General features: G+C 37.6%; 2 protein-coding genes across 4 annotated transcripts; both read left to right on the top strand.

The window, feature by feature from the left end:
* The first annotated feature begins 251 nt into the window (after positions 1-251).
* LOC122398968 (vacuolar protein sorting-associated protein 13D) lies at positions 252-16083 on the top strand. Of its 2 annotated transcripts, XM_043399241.1 has the most exons (22): positions 252-681; positions 955-1145; positions 1216-1447; positions 1526-1722; positions 1813-1980; positions 2040-2277; positions 2348-9117; positions 9176-9332; positions 9406-9634; positions 9773-10016; positions 10100-10468; positions 10588-10776; positions 10847-11170; positions 11323-11515; positions 11598-11780; positions 11859-12089; positions 12490-12516; positions 12812-12972; positions 13040-14209; positions 14304-14416; positions 14572-15001; positions 15062-16083. In XM_043399241.1, exons 1-22 carry the CDS (start codon positions 585-587, stop codon positions 15161-15163), a joined length of 12015 nt encoding a protein of 4004 aa, XP_043255176.1. In that variant the 5' UTR covers positions 252-584; the 3' UTR covers positions 15164-16083. The 2 variants fall into 2 exon arrangements, with proteins under 2 accessions (XP_043255176.1, XP_043255185.1); XM_043399250.1 differs by lacking the exon at positions 12490-12516.
* A 131-nt stretch (positions 16084-16214) lies between these two features.
* LOC122398983 (tumor protein p63-regulated gene 1-like protein) lies at positions 16215-20196 on the top strand. 2 transcript variants are annotated; one of them, XM_043399261.1, is made up of 7 exons: positions 16215-16575; positions 16776-16992; positions 17075-17251; positions 17389-17496; positions 18115-18248; positions 18324-18494; positions 18730-20196. In XM_043399261.1, the coding sequence occupies exons 1-7, from the start codon at positions 16461-16463 to the stop codon at positions 18759-18761; spliced, it is 954 nt and encodes a 317-aa protein (XP_043255196.1). In that variant the 5' UTR covers positions 16215-16460; the 3' UTR covers positions 18762-20196. The 2 variants fall into 2 exon arrangements, with proteins under 2 accessions (XP_043255196.1, XP_043255206.1); XM_043399271.1 differs by having other exon boundaries at positions 18324-20196.
* The last annotated feature ends 612 nt before the right edge of the window (positions 20197-20808 follow it).

The following is a 20808-nucleotide window of genomic DNA, read 5'->3' as shown; positions in this document are numbered from 1 at the left end:
TATAAAAGACAGATAGAAATTGTTCTTATAATTGGAAAGGGAAATACAAATTTTTATTTTTTAGTTGTGCAATCCGCAACGTTTTTGCTGATGTCTCGTAATTTCAGACATTTTTAACGGGTGATTGCAGACGCATTACCTCGAGCGTCTAATAATAATACGTGAGACAACATATCTACATAGACTATTAATTGAAATCTTGTGCTATATAAATACTAAGAAAAACGAGTTTTTCCGTAAAAAGACCGTAAGATTCAAAGTCCCATTGACAATGTCGAACCAGTTCGTAACAGTTCAAATCGCCGGTGTTCGATCAATGAGTCGTTTGATATGACTTCCAGTGTTAACGAGGAATTTCATAGTTTTTCTTATAAATGCAGTAGTAGATCAACATAGAATATGTTACTTTTACTTAAGAATAATCGTACTTTGTCGTTGGTACGATCTACGAATGCTGTTAATTCGCGAATTCCGAAAGCGTGAATGAAACTCTGAAAACATAACCTAAACAGGTTATTTATGCCTACTACTTCTGCTTGTACATTCGTTTTTATATTTATTAAGAAACTTTCTACTTTTTCAAAATGTTGGAAGGACTCGTAGCCTGGGTGTTAAATAATTACCTTGGAAAGTATGTCGAAAATTTGAATACAGATCAATTAAGCATTGCTTTATTGTCAGGTAAGGTTATGTTACCGTTCAGAATCATACTTGTTTAACTTTAGAAATGAATTTGCACTAAATCACGCATTGACAATACATGTTCGTTGATAATAATATCATAGTTTTGTTTAAACATTTATAATTTGTCATATATTATATCGTAACTTGTGTAGTTCATTGGAATTCATTTCAAGGCTGATCTTTGTTAGATACGAATTGCTTATAATATTAAGTTTTTATTAGAACACTTAGAATTAATATTTATGTTTAAAATCTTATGTTCATTGTTAGGAAAAGTAGAATTAGAAAATCTACCATTAAAAAAGGAAGCATTACGTCATATTGGGTTACCCATAGAAATAAAAGCAGGTTTCATTGGTAAGGTCAGATTGGAAGTACCTGTTCGTCAAATAAGGACAGCATCTTGGGTTATAGTGATAGAACAACTTTATTTAGTGGCAGGACCAATAAGTTTGAGCGAGGTACATGCATTATAATACTTTTGTATTATTTGCGATTCTATATATTTATCATTAAGTATTAAATTTACAGTTTGATAGCGAAACAGAGGAACAGGCACTTCTACAGTATAAATTGAGCAGATTAGATTCTTTAGAGGCAAGATGGAGAGCAGACACAGAATGTGATCCTGGTTACTATGCTACCAGTTATAGTTCTTGGGTAAATTATGGTACATCCTTAGTAACAAATATCATTGAAAATTTACAACTGAATATCAAAGATGTCCATATAAGATACGAAGATGGTGTAACATTATCAGATGGTAAAAAAATAAGCTTATTTAATCGAATAAGAAATTATGTTGCTAATAATAAAGATGAAAAATGATTTTAATTGATAGGCAGTGGTATTGCACTTGGTATAACTATAGGAGCCATAACTGCTCAAAGTTGCGATGCCAGTTGGATACCAGGTTCCACTTCGTGGAATTTTACAGATGCTTCCTTTAAACTTATGGAACTTGATAGACTTTCTGTTTACTGGAATCATTTGAAACCGGATGAGTTTTTTGGTTCTCTCAATCTCGGTGATTTAGCTGTATATATTTATTTTTATATAAACTATCTTAGCAATATTTTAAAATGAATTCCTTGATAGTGCCTTGAGTTATACATTTTTTTTTGTTAGATTGCTATGAGCGAGCTAAAAAACATAATGAAAAATCACATTTTATCGCCCGTTAGCGCAAGAGCGCATGTTAAAAGAGACAGGTCCGAACGACCATTGAGATCTACAAATAAACCAAGAATTATTGTAGATCTTTTGTTGGATGATGTCCCACTATGTCTTACAGATGTGAGTTATTAAATTTATGTGTTTATATTAATGCAAAGTACTAGCAACTTTTTTGTTAGGTGCAATATGAACAAATAATCAAGTGTATAAAGAGCCTGAAAGATATAGATCGTCATAAGCAACAGAGACTTTGTCGTCCAACAGTTAGTGTGTCTGCAGCACCTAAGGAATGGTGGAAATATGCAGCACGTTGTCATATTGGTAGGGAGGCTTTCAAGCCCAAATTATGTTGGGAAGATATACTCAAAAGAGGCAAAGAAAATGTCTTGTATGTCGAAACTTACACTAAATTGTTAGGTACTTAATCGAAAATTATTACGCCTTTTTCCTTTGTGACTTCTTGCTATTAAGTAGTATTATTTTATAGGAACAACAACTGGTATTTTACCTCCAGACATTAAACAATTAAAGGACAAAATAGAACAGGAAAGAAGTTTTGATGTACTTAAGGACTTGAGGGAAATATCAATGCAAAAAGTTAGGCCACCAAAACCTGTTCAAAATTCAAATGTTAACATACCGCAACCACGTGGAATGCTCGAACAATGGTTTCCACAATGGTGGGGATGGTATTCCAAGGCACCAAACACAAATACTCAGGGTACATCTTCCACTTTTGACGGAGAACTTCTGGACGTTTTGGCAGATACTATAGACGATGATACGTTATTGCGTCGCGATACTGTATTCGGACAGTTTAATTTTACGTTATCGAAGGGTGCTGTTTCTCTTTGCACAACGAAAAGTGATAATGAATATGCGAAAACTGTAATTGAGCTACAATTTGAACGAGTAAATTTAATTTACGATTCAAGGCCCAGGTCTGGATCTCATAAATTTTTTATTAGTTTGGGAGCATTGTATTTGCATGACTATCTTACAGAAAATTCTACTTTTCCAATTTTGATACAACCTCAAGTAGTATCTTTTGCAACATCGCGGGCACGCAGCTCCACAGAAAAATTAATAAGTCAACTGCCGCAACATTTATTTGAGATGACTTATGAGAAACGACCGTTACACTTGAGCGCCGATCACTCCTTACATGTCAACTCCAGGTCGCTGGATATAGTGTATAATCCCACTGTAATATACTGGCTCATAGATTTTATGTGTAAGCCGCATAGGTCATCGTCCAATCAAAGACTCCAAGCAATGAAGCGTAGAACACGAAGGCAACTTATAAAAAATTGGGAACAGATTTTGGAAGGAGACTTCGTGTATCGTTCTTCTTGGGACTTGCAGTTCAATATATCAGCACCACAAATTTTATTGGTAGAAAATTTTACGGACTCCAATGCTGCAGTCGTGGTTGTTGATTTCGGCAAACTTCATTTATCGAATTATGTACAAAATAACGAAGTGATCATGAAGCCAGGTTCAGGGACAAATAGCGACGACGAAGACGAGAGATTTGAAACACCTTGCTCAACGCCACCCGGCAGCCAAGAAAATGGTTCTGTTCAAGATTTTCAGACTATATCTGAAACCGCGTTACACCAAAAATTGTATGATCATTACACCATCGATTTGGTCGATTTACAGATTTTAGTAGGAAAAGTAAAAGATAATTGGAAACATGTACGAACCAGAGGGATGTCCAGTTTACATGTCTTGGAACGTTTTAACATATCATTACAAATTGAACGACGTGTTTTCTCCACGTCAGATCCAAACTTTCCATCCGTAACAGTGTCGGGAAATCTGCCAAGATTAGTGGTGCACGTTAACGAGCAAAAGGTAGAGGCAATTAGATTGATGTACACTCTACTTTCAAGTTTCTCCAAGTCTACCGGAATCCCACAAACGAATGTGGTCAATGTGGAACCTGAAAGCCCAAAGAAAGAAGAAAATGGAGACAAGTGTATAAGTCACGCTGTGATGGTCCAATTTATTATTGACCAAATGACCTTTGAGCTGCAATCCAGAGGCCGCAGTGTGGCAGAACTACAAGTATCTGGAGTCAGAGCTGCTTTCTGCAGAAGAACAGTAGACGTTAATGTTTCCTTGTCGGTGCACGGATTACTTCTAGTCGATGCTCTTCAAGAATTTGGTCCCGACTTTGAATTACTAGTAGCCAGTCACAAACATGTGGGGATGGACAGCATTTCTGGAAGTTTAAGAGACTCGGAACCGACGTCACCTGTTTCACCAGTGTCTCCTGGATCTCCAGATCCCACCCTACCAAGGAGGTTAACTTCTCCGGTTGCTCTGACCAATGCTTTATCCACTTTGGCAAGTAAAACAAAGAATCCTCAGTCCCCGAGGAATAATTCATTGATCGAATTGGACAAGATGGACTCGGAGGCCTTAATTGTCGTTGAGCTAACATTGGTGTACGACAGTTTGGAAAATTTGAGAGTTGCCAACATACAATTCAACAACTTGGATATTATCGCCAATCAAGAAACGATAGTAGAATTGATGGGCTTTTTTAGGAGGATATTTCCATCTCGAAAGATGAGGCCAAACATAGAAAGACAAGAATCGTTTTCGAATCAAACTGTGGAACCAAAAATCTCAAACAGGACAGAAATAACATTTGAATTCCATAGATTGAACGTTTTACTTCTGCGGGCAGTAATGCACGATAATCATTTGGTAGGGCAGAAAATCGCCACTGCTACAATGTGCGATGCTCGTATACAAGCGACTTTGGCGGTAAATACTTCAATCTCTGGATCACTCGGAGGTTTACAAGTGTTGGATCAAACATTGACTGGCAAAACGCATCAGCGGATTGTCAGTGTTGGGAGGGATCCTATCGCAGATCCACCTCAACAGTCACTGGAACACTTTACTGGTTTGACCGATCAGCCAGAGGCATTTCGATTCTCAGCGTATCGTTGTATCAAACCGTGTACACAGCAGCAGGATGGAATGGAGACCTTGATAGATTTAAACATACGTATAGGCAGTGTATGGTACACTCACGCTCCTCATCTGCTCTCTGAATTACGTTCGTGTGCTGATGAATTTAAACAGTATTTGAAAAACCTTGCTCGCCAGATCAGTGCAGCAGCCACGGATATGGCTATTGGTTTAGTTAATGCGGAAGATTGGTCAATACCACCGCGCAGACGTTTGCCAAGTCTGTCTGTAGATTTGGAGAATTCAGGGGCCTTATTTTTCAAACTAGACATACTTCTTGACAGCCCTGTATTGGTGATACCTCGATCATCCCATAGTCGTCAAGTTGTTGTTGCTCATCTCGGTACTATGTCTTTGCAACATGAGCCTCATCACGGATCTATGGCGAAGCACAAGTTGACTTTGGAAGTCAGAGACATGAATCTGTACTCTCTTGAAATATCTTCTAATCTTAGTCAGGGCCACATCAATTTACCTTTGAGAGCAGAAGAGATGTATTCTTGCAAAGAGTCTGGAAAACCAATCTTACATGATACCGTCTTAAAAATTGTAGTCGAGAAAGAAAACGCGTTAGCACAAAGTCCCAGCTATTTCCTTGATGATTTCTCGGGTAACCCGATCGTTCAAGTTCATGGAGTCGTGATGACGCCTCTGAAAGTATCTTTGTCTCGAGGACAGTATGAACAGTTGTTGGATACAGTGAATAGATTGTTCTCAATGCCAGTATCGGTCCCAGTTCAAAATTCACAGATAATGAACAAGGTACCAAACTACTCCGAGAAGCTCGACCTGCCTGTTAAGGTTCTATTCGAATTGCCCACTTTGAGCGTGGAATTAAAACAGGGCATCCTAGAGCAGCCATTGGTTGAACTGTCTATGAGAGATTTTATTGCAAAGTATGAGAAATTACAAAGAAACGAATCTACCATTCAGGTTGCTCTGCGTTCTCTACTTATGGAAGACTTGTTGTGCCCCATTGGTTCACGACACCGATGTATGATGCAGTCCTCAGCACCGATTCGTGCAAAGCTTCCTGCTGGTGTTTCCAAATCCTGTCCAGACTTTGCGTTTATACAACAGTTCAGAAGCGAGTTTGGACGGGGAAGTTTGCCCGACAGATTGGAGACTGACACACTGTACGGTACAATTCCTGCTCATTGGCGCAGGAAACCAGTGTCACTGGCGGGCACACCGAATACTCCACCCCCATCGCCTGGTGCATCTACGAACGAAGAAAATTTGGTACTAATGAGCATCACAATAACCGAACCAGATCCTGGTCAACAAACAAAGGATCAGTTTCATCAGAAAAGTGTAACCGTAGACTTCAATTGTTTGGATTTGGTGATAAGTGTAGAGTCTTGGATGGTGGTTTTCGATTTTTTTGGATTTGCAGGACCTTCGGGAACTAATGCTAAAGTTACCATGCATCAAACCTCTATTGATGTGGATCAGGTAGACAAGGCGGATAATCTGCCTTTGCGCTCAGAAACTGAAATAGAAGTTAGGTCGTTAACATTGGTGTTAATACAGTCTGAGAGAGAAATAGCGAAAGCCAATGTGTCTAATGCTAATATGCACATTTTAAAAGCAGATGGAAAGACAAAAGTATCAGGATCCTTGGGATCTATGTCTTTATTGGACCTGACGCCACATGGCAGATTTTACAGAGAGAGGTTTTTATCCTCGGGAAGGAAGGCGCTAAATTTTCAGTATTCTAGTTACGTAGACGCCGAGAAACGACCTTACGATGCTCAATTGAAATTAGAAATGTCTGCGGTCCATTACGTACATACTCAGAGATTTGTAGCAGAACTTCAGGCATTTTTTGGTCATTTCTCTCAGCTTTGGACTATAATGGCGAATTTAAGAGCTGGCGTGGGGGCTATTATAGATACCAATAAACGAAGCATAAGATTATCATTGAAACTTCACGCAGGTGCACCTGTGATTTTACTGCCAGTCAGTTCCAGATCCGACGAATTAATATTATTGGATCTGGGAGAACTCACTGCTCACAATCAGTTTGCAATTTCTGAAGTAATGGAGAAGTGTATGCTGGATATAATGTTTCTTGAATTGGTTAATATGGACGTTTATGCAGCCAAGAGAGTAAAGTGCGACGACCAGAACGAAAATATAGACAGCCTGGTTGTCGGTGGTTTTGTTATCAAGAAACTTGGATCGTCTTTGCTCACGGAGATGTGTCACTTAAAATTACGTATTGAGAGAAACTTGGACACCTACATTAGTAGAGAAATTCCTGATTTAAGCATACACGGTATATTATCAACGATGGATTGCGCTTTGGATCCTGCTCAGTACATGTTGATTCGGGGTCTTCTCTCTTACAATATTGGAGAAAATTTGGATGACCTGCGACAGTTCATGCAAGACTTGGACCAAACGGTTGAGTATTCTATAGTCAGCGTAAATAATGGAGAAAAGATATGGAAGAAATCGTGCATAACCCTTGAGTTAGTGAACGTCACTGTTAAGTTACATCCAAATTATAATATCGCGGCTCTGGCGTGTATTAATTTCATAAAATCTAGACTGACTCTGGATTCATTGAGTGACGGGTCTCAAGATATAGACCTAGTGTCTCAAGAGATATTGATCACGGATATGCGATTCCAAGATGAGCCCGCTAGCAGTCAGTCCAACGTTTTCACAAGTATTTTGCAGCCTTTAAGAAATTCTAACAACGAGAATCGCGTACAGGCGGAAGTACATCACAGGAGACGGAAGGCGAATGCAGCAACAACTATTCTTGTGCATAGTATGCGTTTGACTGCTATACTGGACTGGTGGGAAGCCGTAAAAGATTTTTTGATGTTGAATTCCCCAGAACCGGAACCTATTTTTGGAATGGCACAAGTGGCCACAGAGAGCAATCAGGAAAATGAAAGCAATGCTTTTGCTATGATACCGTTTGAACTAAAGATCAACATCACTGATTCAGAATTGGTAATTGTAGAAGACACATCAGTCTGTGATACCAATGCTGTGATTCTAAAGAGTACAGCTGTCCTTTCATACAGGTCTGCCCCTCAAGAAGGAGAGAAACCTCTTTCCTGCAACTTATCCCACTGCGAGTTGTTCTCCTGCATTCTAGGACTAGAAGAAGAGACTGCTCTCTCTATAATCGATCCTGTAGGGGCTAGTTTAGATCTGACGCAGGACAAGTGTCTCGAAGTACAATTTCAGCCATTGTGTGTGAGACTGAGCTACCACGATGTAACAATGTTCTCCAGGATGCTTAGTTCACTTCCGAAACAGACTTTAGTAGCGAAGCAACGTTCGAACGAAGCGTTGACTTCTACAGAAAGACAAGTACAAAAGTTGACAGCACTGGGGTTCATGGACTCTGATTGTAGAGCAGCTTTGCAGCTCTGTAATGGTCAATTAGATGAAGCGGCTTTATGGTTGACGCAAAATGCAGTACCCAATTCTGACGTTAATACCAAGAACGAGTCTGTTTTCCATACCGTTGAATTACAAATCTCCTGCGCCAGGATATGTATTATAGACGATTGCAGAGATGCCGACGTGCCACTGCTAGAAATCACATTATTGGAGCTTAATTTGAGACAGGAATGCATGAGACCTGGTCTTCTATCCTCTGCTGTTAGCATCGATTATTATAATAGAGTTCTCAGTGGGTGGGAACCTTTCATTGAACCATGGCGTGCTACCGTTCAATGGGAACAGACACCGACTAACTCCCTTAGTTCAAAAAGGCTACAGATATCTGTCGACTCTCAGGATTCTGTCGACGTTAACGTTACTTCAACATTAACCGAGTTAATAGAATTAGTGAAGAACAATTGGATGCAGGATTTTTATTTGACGTCGGTTAAAGATATAAATGTGAATAAATCGTCGGGTAGTGGCCAAGCGTATCGGCGTAGACTACCTTTCATTCCGTTTGCATTGAAGAATGAGACGGGCTGCAAATTGTGGTTCAAAACTATTATTGCCACTGCGGATGACATCAAGGAAGTAGGACACAATTTCAAGACAAAAAATGATTTTCAAAAGGATGACACGTGGATTGAAGTTACTTCAGGGAACACTGTTCCATTCACTTTTGAAGGGAGAGGAAAATTAAGGCATCACGCCACGCACACTGTTCGCAGACATCAGATCACGGTACTCGTGGAAGGATGGAATCCAGTAGATCCAGTTACAGTAGATCGTGTTGGTATATATTTCCGACACGCAAATGGAAATGTAACTGGTCCACCAGGAAACGAACGACTGGTAAATAAATTGTGCTCTCGCGTATTAATCGTTGTTGTACCTAAATAATTGATTTCAGTTTCAGATGTTGACAACGAAGGCTAGAATAGTATTTGCAGTTGAATTAGAAGGATCAGCTAGGAAATTAGTTACCGTTAGATCAGCTTTACAAATATCCAATAAATTAAGACACATGGTGGAGATCAAAATGGAGAAATCTTTAAATCATTTTGAATGTATGTTTCCTCGCTTCTTTGATACGAATTTAATAATTGATTTGTTGCTTATTTTAATGCCCTCTTCTTTTAGATTTACCTCTGACTTTGTCTGTTAGTGATAGAATTCTGCAAGTACCTGCACAATCTACCATATCGGTACCTTTGACGCATACTGGTGTGCAAATGTGTTTAAAACCCATACATTTAAACAATTTATTTCAATACTGTACGGAAACTATAGATTGGACAGTAGTAAAGAAACCATTAGAAGTTATAGAGAATCGTATTACATGTAGAGCTAATCATAATAATATATTTAGGTAGGTTTCTGTGCTGTTGAAGTAGAGTAGCGATTTTCAACCTTTTTATTTCTGTAGTAGTACTCTTGCGCCACGCTGGTTGAAAATCGCTGAAGTAGAATAATTTGATAGCCCTTTAAAATTGTTATATTTTTATAGGATGTGTGTAGCTGTGATGCGAGATTATTATCCACCGGATACGAGTCAAATGTTGCCAGCACACACCATTACCGTGATGGCTCCAATTACAGTGATTAATTTATTGCCACATGAATTGTTATACGAAGTTGGTACAGAAAGTGGTCAAATTCTACCTGGTGGTAGTGCAAATTTGCATACAGTAAATATCGAAGAGCAGCTAGAAGTCATTATACAACTAGATGGTTATTCTGGATCAGGAACGGTGAATAAATTATCTTTCTTTTTTTTTTATTTAAATTTCATTAATATTCTACCGGCGCTTAAAGTGAGCATATTTTTTCATAGATGATATTGCCGCCAAATACTAGTTCCTTCACCGCTCGTCTCAGGATGACGGATTCCGCTGGAAGGATATTGTTTCTGCATGCAGCTGTTAATATAGAAAAAGGGTCTGCCATACAAATTAACATCACCGCGCCATATTGGATCATCAACAAGACTGGTTTGCCGTTGGTGTTTCGGCAAGAGGGAGTTGGAACGGAAGCGGCCGGGCAGTTTGAGGAACACGAGAACGCAAGAATGGTAGCGCCATTATTGTTCTCTTTCAGCGATGAAGAAGCTAGCAGAACTTTATCAATGAGGGTTGGTACCGCAGTGCATCCTCATGGAATACCACAGTGGTCTCAACACTTTTATTTACAGTCTGGAATACAGGTTTGTAAATTATCTAAGTTACACGAATAATTATAAAGACATTAGAACCTTTGTAATATCATTATAACCAGCTAAAGCGGAGGAGATAACTTCCAATCACTGTGTCTTTATACCTTTAGGTACACCGTCTTAGAATATCCTTACGCGATGGTCGACCGGATATAGTTTATTTGATCAGTGTAGCTACTCGGACAGCAAGAGGAAAATATAGAGCTACAACTGTAGTTACACTGTCTCCTAGATACCAGTTGCATGATAAATCAAGTTTCACATTAGAGCTAGCACAAAAATGTTTTACCACGACAATTGTAAGTAAGAACTAAAGTTTTGTTACGTTCGTTATGTATGCGAGCGATTGTTATGTTTGAACCTTTTCAGAGCCATCCCGATGCCCAGGCAACTTATATTAAAATTATGCCAGACTGCCATATGCCATTTCATTGGCCACGTCTTGATAAAGATTTATTGTTATGTGTTCGTATCGTGAATGTTGAAGACTGTATGTGGTCAGGTGGTATAAAACTAGACGACAGTTATTCATTGACGATTAACATTAGAGATGCATCAGGAAGAATGCACTTTCTTCGTGTAGACGTGGTTCTGCAAGAAAGCACGTATTTTATAGTGTTCACTGATGCAGACACTATGCCACCACCTATAAGAGTTGATAATTTCTCGGAAGTTCCACTGGTGATCAATCAGGTGATTATTCGTAGAACCTTAATAAAAGTCATACTTCAAATTTTTTTAATTTATTCGGGTGGTTACATTCTTATCGTCTTCGTTTTCAATTTTCATTCATTAAGATATTTAAGCGAATTAATTAGAAATCATTTTCAAGATTATTCTTATAGGTCACTGTGCATAATAACCTACAATGGACTGTACGACCTCATTCGTCTGTACCATATGCGTTGGATGAACCGATACAGTCTGCAGGTTTAGTGATAACAGCACCTGGTGGTGTGACTGCCACATACGATTTGAATATACTTGGAGAGGGTAGGGGCTTGACTTACGAAAACTTTATTTATATCGCTTTCACTGGTAATTCCTATTCTTCTATCAGATATTGATGTTACTTGCTGCGAGAGTTAATCGTTACAAGCGTTGTGATTGTTGAATTTAGGAACTTTCAAAACTGATTGCGATCTTGGGACAGGGGAAGGTGGTCTTGATCCTCTGGATGTCGAAACGCAAAGATTAGTCTTAGAAGCTGGTCCTGGTGGATGGGTTGCTTTACGGAGAAAGCAATATGGGGCAAGATCCCAGTTGTGGAGGATGACCGGCGATGGGCAGCTGCAACACGAAGGTGTGCAGTGAGAAAATTCGTATCATTAACTCTGATTGTTTTTTTAATTGTTCTAAAGCGATTGTTTTGATAAACTAGGTTCTAGTCCACCTAGAGATAAACATTCGAAAACCCCGGAGATGGTGTTAGTTCTAGACATTGCGGGTACAGCACCACAGCCGTTTACGTACTGTGCGCTGAAATTAAGAAAACCTGACCCTAGAAGAAGATCAACGCAAACTTGGCGATTTACCGACGACGGTCGATTATGTTGCGTGCATAAAAATATGTGCGTTCAGTCAAAAGATGGATTCATGGGATTGCACGAAGGTTTGACAGATGGATAATAATTCTTTAGTAAAGTCTATATTTACCTTTTATTTTGACACATGTACTTATAAATTTTTTTTTCTTATTCATTGCCATTTCGTATCACTCGGTTAACAAAGCTTTCATTATTTAATTCGCTTACTGGGAATCATTACCGTCACATAAATTATTTTTCCATTTATTTTACCCATTATATCAAAACTCGAATGTTTGTTTAACCAAATTCAAAACAAAGTGGCTGTAAAAGTAAAGATACAAATTAGTTGAAAGACTCGTGTAACGTTGTCTATGTGTTCTTGATTTGATTGATTTGAAGTTTATAGTTTTCTACCCCGTTTTTCTTCCGAAAGTATATTATTATTGTGACTCGTGAAGCTTAAATTGATAATGAATGTTGCAGGCGGCTGTGTCGCCCGTTGGCAAATGTGTACGTATAGATTCGAAGTACACTAAAATCGTCAGTTATTTATAAATTTACGTATAAGTATTATGTATTAAAACTTTTGCTTGTTTTTTTCTTTAATTAGCGTTATGCGCATTAAATGTTTCAAAGGCTCAGAGCAAGATATACAGTATATGTATGCTTCTCTGTGGTCTTTGAACGATGCATGAAACAAAAGATTTTTCGTAAAATGTGTATCTTAACTTCGAGTCTTTTATGCAGCCACTTAATTTTTATTAATCTACGTATTATGCACAGATTCTGTAATTATGTTTTTTAGGGAGCGAAGCAGTATTAGGCCCCCAGATTCATAGTAGTCCCCCGCCGATCGAACAACGCGTAGGAAGACAAAAGTTACGACCAGGATCTGGTTTCCTGTCTGTCAGAGTAACAACTGACGGGCCAACACGAGTTTTACAAGTACTGGACATCAAAGAAAGGGTATACATATGTTCGTTGCAAACATATAAAGAGAAATATTAAAATAATTACCAATAACCCTTTACAGAAGAAAACCTTTGCTTTATTGGAAGAACGCGATTGGTCACACATTGCTGTTAGCCACCGTCCAACTCAAATAAATACAGACGCCGAAAACCTAAATTCCAAAGAGTTAGAACTAAAAGTTAATTTAATAGCTGGTCTCGGTTTGTCAATTGTTTCTCGAAGGCCTGTGGAGGAGCTGTTGTTTGCACGATTGGCTGGTATTTCGTTAGAATTTGTACAAACCCCTGCCAATACCACCTTAGATCTGAGTATCGAAGATATACAAATTGACAATCAGTTGTTCGAAGCACAGTGCACGTCTGTCTTGTACGTGACTCGAGCTACTCGCACGGAAAGTGAACCCAGACCGTCGATACACGTGGTTGCCGAGAAGCTGAAGTCTAAAAACCAAAATGCCGAGATCTATAAACACGTGATTGTGACCATTAAACCGCTCTGTATACATTTGGAAGAAAAGTTGATCTTGAAAATGGCTGCTTTTGTCGGGACAGGGAGGTCGGAGTTGGAGGTTCCGGTAGACGAGAATGATTTTAAAGCGCAAAGATTTATATCCGAAGTGTCTGCGGCGCACGCCAAGCGATACTACTTTGGCGCGTTAAAGATCGTCCCTAGTCAGATAAAATTGAGCGTGCTCACCACCATGAAACTACCGCGGCATCTTCAAGCAATAAAGAGACAATTGGGTTTAACTTTAATCAAATTCGAAGACGCTACGATCGAATTGGATCCTTTTCTCAAGAAACATCCTTTCGAAAGTACTCAGTTTCTGATACATTCCATTATAAAACATTACAAAGATGAATTGAAATGGCAAGCCGCCGTAATATTAGGATCTGTGGACTTCTTGGGCAATCCCCTTGGCTTCGTGAACGATGTCACCGAGGGTGTCTCTGGTTTGATTTACGAAGGAAGCGTTAAAACGTTGGTGAAGAATGTCACGCACGGTATTTCGAATTCAGCTGCTAAAGTGACAGAGTCTCTGTCGGATGGGCTAGGACGTGTCATAATGGATGAAAGACACGAGGAAGCTAGACAGAGGATTCGAGCCAACACCGCAGGTAGCAGTGATCACTTGGTAGCTGGTCTGAAAGGTTTTGGCTTCGGATTGTTAGGAGGCGTTACGAGTATTTTCAAGCAGACATACGACGGTGCCGCGAACGAAGGATTTCCAGTACGTAAATTTATTATGTTGGGCGTGAGCAATTATAGAACAATCGGGTTAGAGGGTGATTCTTTAATATGTCCGTATTGCCTACTGTTTTCAGGGTTTCTTTGCTGGTTTTGGTAAAGGAGTTGTTGGTACGATTACCAAACCGGTTGTAGGAGTTCTAGATCTGGCCACGGAAACTGCCACTGCAGTACGAGAGACGAGTAGAAGGTACGTGGTGTACAAAGTGGGCAAAGAAAAAGTTCAGGATTAAGACGAGGTTTTGAAGTTTCTCAATGTTTAGAGTCTCCTAGATTTTTCAACTCGTTTTCTCAATACCTTTTGCGAATTGAAGGTATATCGTGACCTGTTTGTGATGTCCCCAGTGCTCATCGTACGATACCAAAACGGGACAGGCCTCCTCGTGTCGCGTGCGGTCCAGCTGGTTTATTACCTCCATATAATCGCCAACAAGCAGAGGGCCAAGAATTTCTTTATATCGTGAACGATCACGACTACTCGGAACTGTTTGTAGCGTACGAATGTTTGCGAAGCGGAACGGAGAATCTAAGGGTGTTGGTGTCAAACGAGAGGATCCGCGTTATTTCTGGCGGCACCAAAGGGGTCGTGACCGAAGTCAGCTTGGCGGACTTGCTATATTGCCAGCCGATGCATAAACCCGAAAGTAACAATGTAACGTTGTATTATATAGAATTAATATCTAGATCGGATTCGGCGGTGGCTGTCAACGTAGATGGCCCTGAACTATTGAGGAGACCGAAAGTCCGATGCGATAACGAGGATGTGGCCAAGCGAGTGGGTATCGATAGAAAGTATATTGTCAAACGTTATTTTTGAATGATCGATATTTTACAGGTATCGCAACAAATTAACTATGCCAAGGGGATGCACGAGGAACGCAGTTTGACTCTTTCTTCGTCGGACAACATGTTGGATGACGTTCAGTACTACAAATAATTGCAAATGACCGCGCACCAATATTTTCTACTTTGAGTTTAATGTAACCGTATATATTTCGTATGCTAGTCAGTTCTTTGATTTCTGTATTTGTTTTTTTCTTTTTTTAATAGTGCACATAATGATGCCTTATTACGCTTAAACTAAGTTGACGATAAGACTGATGTAAGGCACCATCGATACCGCAGCATCTATAACGAGTACGTGAAATTTTCTCGAGCGCAACAGAATGTATCAGTTTCACAATACATTTAACGAAAAGACGTGAGAATATTTGGTTCTTGTACAGCTAGTGCACGTATAATTTTGATACTGGTATTGAGATCAAGGAAAAAATCTAAACGGCGTGAGATTTTTTAATAGTGTATATATATGTATACGTACAACGTGTAAAATATAGGCGGGTAAGATATTTATTTGCAGGAACGTAATCTACTTAAATCGATGTTACATAAAAAAAAAAAAGAAAAAATGACAAAAACCAAAGTTTTTGCATAGAGTAGGAATGATATTCATTTTTTTTATTAACGAAGTTTAATATTTTACAAAACTATTTCGATTTCGACAAACTGTATTTGTTATGGTATATCAAACATAGCGTTGCGTGAAAGATAATGCCACTAACGATTATGTTAACTGTACATTCTTCTAACAATTGCGTGTGTAAAGGTATTAATTTAAAACTAGTACGGATACTGTAAGACCAGGAATATCAGCTTAAATACTTTTTACAAAGCTGGTATTTTGTACAGTTTAAATACAGTATATATCTTTATATTACAGTATAAATTTATGCTATTCGATGATTAACGCTGTGTATATAAACTAATAAGTATCAAACGTGTTGATGATATGTATAATAATCTGTATACAATTGTCTAGATTTGTTACATCCTGAAATTTCCACGCAGTCGATATAATTTAATAAATAAATCCTATTTTTGTTTGATACGTTATCGTTCCACTTGTTATCGAGTTTTAATATAGCATAATTTACTATACAATCTATATGATTATCCTCCTCCGAGATCAAGGAAAAAGTAGGCGTAATTCGCCAGTCGATATTGTGTCTGTGTGTTATCAGTGACAAGTTTGGTGTCAGAAGCATGGCGCCTTTCGTGATTACTTGAAACGTCGGACTCTTAATTGGAATTAATCGAATAAACGTGCATAATTTTTAGCAACAGAAATTGGCTTTTGAAGAATATATCGGTCGTCACGCATCCGTGAAATAATCGACGAAGTACGTCGTATAATTGGATCTTCAAAGTACACAGGAGAACGATAACCTCGAACAATGGACGAAACCTATTTTGATGAAGGTCCAGCGGGAAATTTCGAAACAGCAACACTCGAAATTACCAAAGACCTGGACGAAAATGAACTCCATAAGTCGAATTCTGTGCCTGATGGTGAGTTTATTATCTATTTAAGTTCTGGGCGTATGTAAATATGGAACACAATATCACGTAAATTATTGAGTGATACTTAGCGATGTTTGTCTTTGCTTGTTTGTAATGTTTGTAGGATTCTATTAGATTCTTCGGATATCGTTTTAAGCTTGATATCTAATGTAATAATTTGTAGAAATATGTTTTTTCATATTTGTAAGGAATCAATGGTACGCGAAGAAACATGGAAAACCAAGATAATGCATCAAATCAAATTCCAATGTCAAAGAACGTTTCCAATATTCCTTTCAAGCATATAGATATACGTTCCTTTTTTGTGGATAGAAACGAAGTTGTAGAAAGAGCTATAAAAGATTGCCAAGATAGTTTGATAAACGAAGAAGAAAAGGACATAGTTGGGAGCTGGCTCTTGACCGAGTGAGGAATCGTCTTTATGTATATAAATTTTAGTAAGTTGTTGTACAGTGCTGCGACAAACATTTGAAAATAATGTTTGCAGAATAAGCTTATGGGATATTGAGAAGGAAAGACTTATAGTACTTACCAAGAAAGCTCTCTACTCTGTAAAATACGACTTTATTTCCTTAAAAATACTTGAGTATAATAGAGTACCTTTATCGCAAATCGATACTCTAATTTCGGGTGAACTGATTTATCCATCTTCGTCTTTAACTCCGTAAGTGTTATAATGTGTTTGAAATTAATATATTCTAACTAAATTGTAGGTCACAAAAATGTCCGTCGATTAGATATAACAGGAATATAATGCATAGATTTATAAATTTATGAACAAATACATTTACACATTTTTAGACGATTAAGTGGATTGGCAGAGGGCATGTCATCAATGTTTAATTGTGCAGTTCGTCAAGAGTGGTCTTCTCTTGTCTCTTGTACCGGTCTAGCACAATTTGAATCTAGGTACATTAAACTCTTACGTAGAGTTGGTGCCTTTTTTACTTTAAAAATGGACTGTTTTGCACTTTTTGGTTACTTTATTTGTACAATCTCAGTTGTACCATCAATATTGGGCCTCTGTGTACTGAATGTTTATCCTAATGGTCGCACAGAGAACAAAGTACAATAGTGCCCACATAAGTGTCAAGTTACTCTCAAGTTACGCGTAAGAATTGGTGGGGATAACCGCCGTCATTTAAGCGGGCAAAAATCGATCACTTATACGGGCGCTACTGTACTCATTAACTTTTATTCTAAACATTTTTTCGTCAGATTAGTTGCAACTGTTAGAGCGGACACCCTGCATATTTTTCCTTTCATAGAATGCACAAACGCACAAAAATTTATTTGATCTGTTTAGAAATTTTGTTTTAATTGAACTGCAGTTAACTTTCATATAAATGTAGTATTTTAGAAGAATGTAATTTAGAGGAATGTTGTACTTATGCTTGCGGACTGTTGCTTTAGCAAATAACATATTAGCATTCTTTTTTATGACATTAATTTTTTGGGAATATGGTGTTTAAAGAGCATCAATGATTTCGATTCTTTTTTTAAATTCTATTGAAATTAACTCCTCAGGAAAAGATACATATCTGGAATAAGACTAATGTGGAACAAGGGTAATCCATTACCACTAAGCAAAAAATGGAATCCATTTGTAAAAGATATACCATGGCTCACATACACCAGCCATCCATTATTTTGGCATAAAGGTAAATGTATTTCTATTCTATGCTCGTAGTTGTATAAATATATTATCAGAAATATGTTTTAAACATTTTTTGTAGGATCAGAAGCAGACAAAGCGAAATTTGACGTTGATGGTTTGCATTCGTCGATTGTAGGTTTATTGTCATCGGAATGTGTCATAAGACCTGGCGCTATTATCGTAGAAAATTATTTTGGTTTAGGTGCTTTAGTACACAACAGAAACGGATTAGGTTTCTTCAAGATTCGGGGTAAAATTAGCTTTTAAAGATTGTGGTTACAGATTTATAATTTCTCTTCAATTTATCATAGAAATTTCCATTTCAATTCCTAATCTTCATATATCTATTTGCAAAATTTACAGTATTTATAAAGAAGTTTCAAAAACTTATAACGATATAAGTATAGTTTAAGTAGAGAAACTTCTCTACAGATTTATATTTATTTAATCCTATTTAATTATTTGCTTATATCGCATGCATACAGAGCGTGCCATAACTTGTAGAAACCCACTTTAACGGAAGGCCGGATTAAAGCTTTCGAGGTGTGGGTCTGAGGAACGATTCGAAGCTCCCTTGAAAAGTGGAGGATAGCGGGATTTGTAGGTATTTTTAAAAGCGGAAGCGTCGTTTTAAAAAACTCTTTCATCCTGTTTTTCTCCGAAAGTCACTTATAACCCGGAAAGTTAAACAAATTTTTTCATTTAAGTATTTATAAGCATTTATTTTGTTATTTGAAAAAGTGAGGTCCCTTGAAGAATGGGGCCCGAGACTATAGCTTCCCCCTTAATTCGTGTCTTCTTCAGCGGCGTATGAGGGCTACGAAAACAACGATAAGAAGTCGCAGTTACTTACGTTAGAACTCAGGAACAAGATCGAACAAGGTACACGCTCATTCTTTATTGTTTTTATTCTCCATATGTCGCTGAAGGTATCCTACGTGTTACGAAGCATTCCGAATATTATAAAAAGTTTTATTATCTAAAATCGTACCGTACCTGGTTGATACGAACTTAAAAATAAGTGTGTATGCATGTACAGTGGTGTGTGTTTAGCCGTAATAATTACGTATGTAGAGTTGTGGTTAGATTAGGAGGTCTCTGGAATTGTTGGCTCGGAGCGAGCCTTGGCGTTATCTTCAAGGTTGTGCCATAATTAATGCAGTACAGCGACAAATCCGACCAACCAACCGACAAAAGGTTGTTGTTTTATATTACCTGTTTAGTTACGAACTATACATTTTAGGATTTGTACCGAAAAAAACTTCTTACAAGCTTTCTATGACGAAGTCTAAGTCTAAGAAAAAAGGTTGTAGTTCCTAACTAATTTTATTAATTTCTCGTTATGCATTCGCTAATGTAAACATTTATATTTTTTTTTCTACGATAATATTTGCTTGAATCGAATTGTGCCACGAATGTATTATGTATGAACGAGTGATACAAATCGGTATTAACACGACAGAAAAGAAACGAAGGACATTCCATGATCGTATTTAGATTGGCAACGCGTGGCTGTGCAGTTTGTTATTTATTGTATGTATACACAATTTTGCGAAGTTATTAATTTCCCGAAGTGCATGAACGACCTATTTTATGAAATAGATGGATGGAAAAGTATAAAAATCGTGTATTAGCGGATAAGGAATGGGAAAAAGTAGCAGAACATATGCTTTGCGCTCTCAGCTAACTAAATAATACAGTAGGATAACAATATTTATTGTAAACCAGGAAAAATAATAATCTGAACTTCAGTGTCGATGTAAATATGGCGTCGGCGAAACAAGTTGTCAGCAACCCCAAGATAACTTGTTTTTTTTATTAGTTGCGGGTGTTTTTCACTTGCGATTGTTTCTTATTTTCTTTTACTGTTTTGTGATAAGAGGGATCAGATCTCGTTTCTCTGCTTTTTCAATTACAGAACGCGTAACCTAACAATGCTGCAATTAAACAAACAACACTGTACATCGCATTAGAATAATTTCTCTTGATCATAATAATAAATAAAAGTAATTATCCTTCGAAACGAAGGTTTGTAGTTTCATTTTGATTCAAACATGGTTTGAAATCATTTTGGAAAACGGTCGTTTAAATAAATTTAGGATAAATTTAGATATGCATGTTCCGCGTCGAGAAAAATTAAAAAGTTCTTTGTTATCTTGAACTTATGTTTTACAAACATAAGCAGTTAATTGTTTTTCGTTTTTAAGGGCTGATACACGTTTGAACATTAACGCATTGTCTTATTTTAAGACTACATAGTGTAACTTTTAGAAAATGAATCGGATTGGTCTCATAGGTGGCGACACTGCATTACTCAACTATTTACTCTTAAGTTCATCAAACATTATGAGTTTAATTTTCGCTAATATTCTTAGTAAGTTGTTGAATTTTGTAATGTTAATCAATCCTGAATAATTATTAACAATATCATAACACTTCTGGTAACTTCGTACAGTAAATATCTACTAGCTTAGATGAAGATAGACCAGGTAAAAATATTGTTGATATATTCTTAAGTATATTCTGACATAACATTTTCTTCTTACTTAAATGCAAAGAATATG

The sequence above is a fragment of the Colletes gigas genome, unplaced genomic scaffold, assembly GCF_013123115.1.
Source record: "Colletes gigas isolate AHSC1104 unplaced genomic scaffold, ASM1312311v1 Colletes_gigas_Sc00002, whole genome shotgun sequence".
NCBI classification, from domain to species: Eukaryota; Metazoa; Arthropoda; class Insecta; order Hymenoptera; family Colletidae; genus Colletes; species Colletes gigas.
The sequence above is the reverse complement of the archived record's forward strand: the minus strand, read 5'-3'. Positions and strand labels throughout refer to the sequence as shown.

What these genes read in the sequence shown, in the direction of transcription:
- LOC122398968 (XM_043399241.1), top strand. Translation starts at nt 585, where the DNA reads ATGTTGGAAGGACTCGTAGCCTGGGTGTTAAATAATTACCTTGGAAAG. An exon ending in TCAATCTCGGTGATTTAGCT is followed by an intron (nt 1,723 to 1,812) that starts GTATATATTTAT and finishes TTTTTTTGTTAG; the next exon opens with ATTGCTATGAGCGAGCTAAA. An exon ending in ATTTACAGTCTGGAATACAG is followed by an intron (nt 10,469 to 10,587) that starts GTTTGTAAATTA and finishes TTATACCTTTAG; the next exon opens with GTACACCGTCTTAGAATATC.
- LOC122398983 (XM_043399261.1), top strand. Translation starts at nt 16,461, where the DNA reads ATGGACGAAACCTATTTTGATGAAGGTCCAGCGGGAAATTTCGAAACA. An exon ending in CCATCTTCGTCTTTAACTCC is followed by an intron (nt 17,252 to 17,388) that starts GTAAGTGTTATA and finishes ACACATTTTTAG; the next exon opens with ACGATTAAGTGGATTGGCAG. An exon ending in AGGTTTCTTCAAGATTCGGG is followed by an intron (nt 18,495 to 18,729) that starts GTAAAATTAGCT and finishes GCATGCATACAG; the next exon opens with AGCGTGCCATAACTTGTAGA.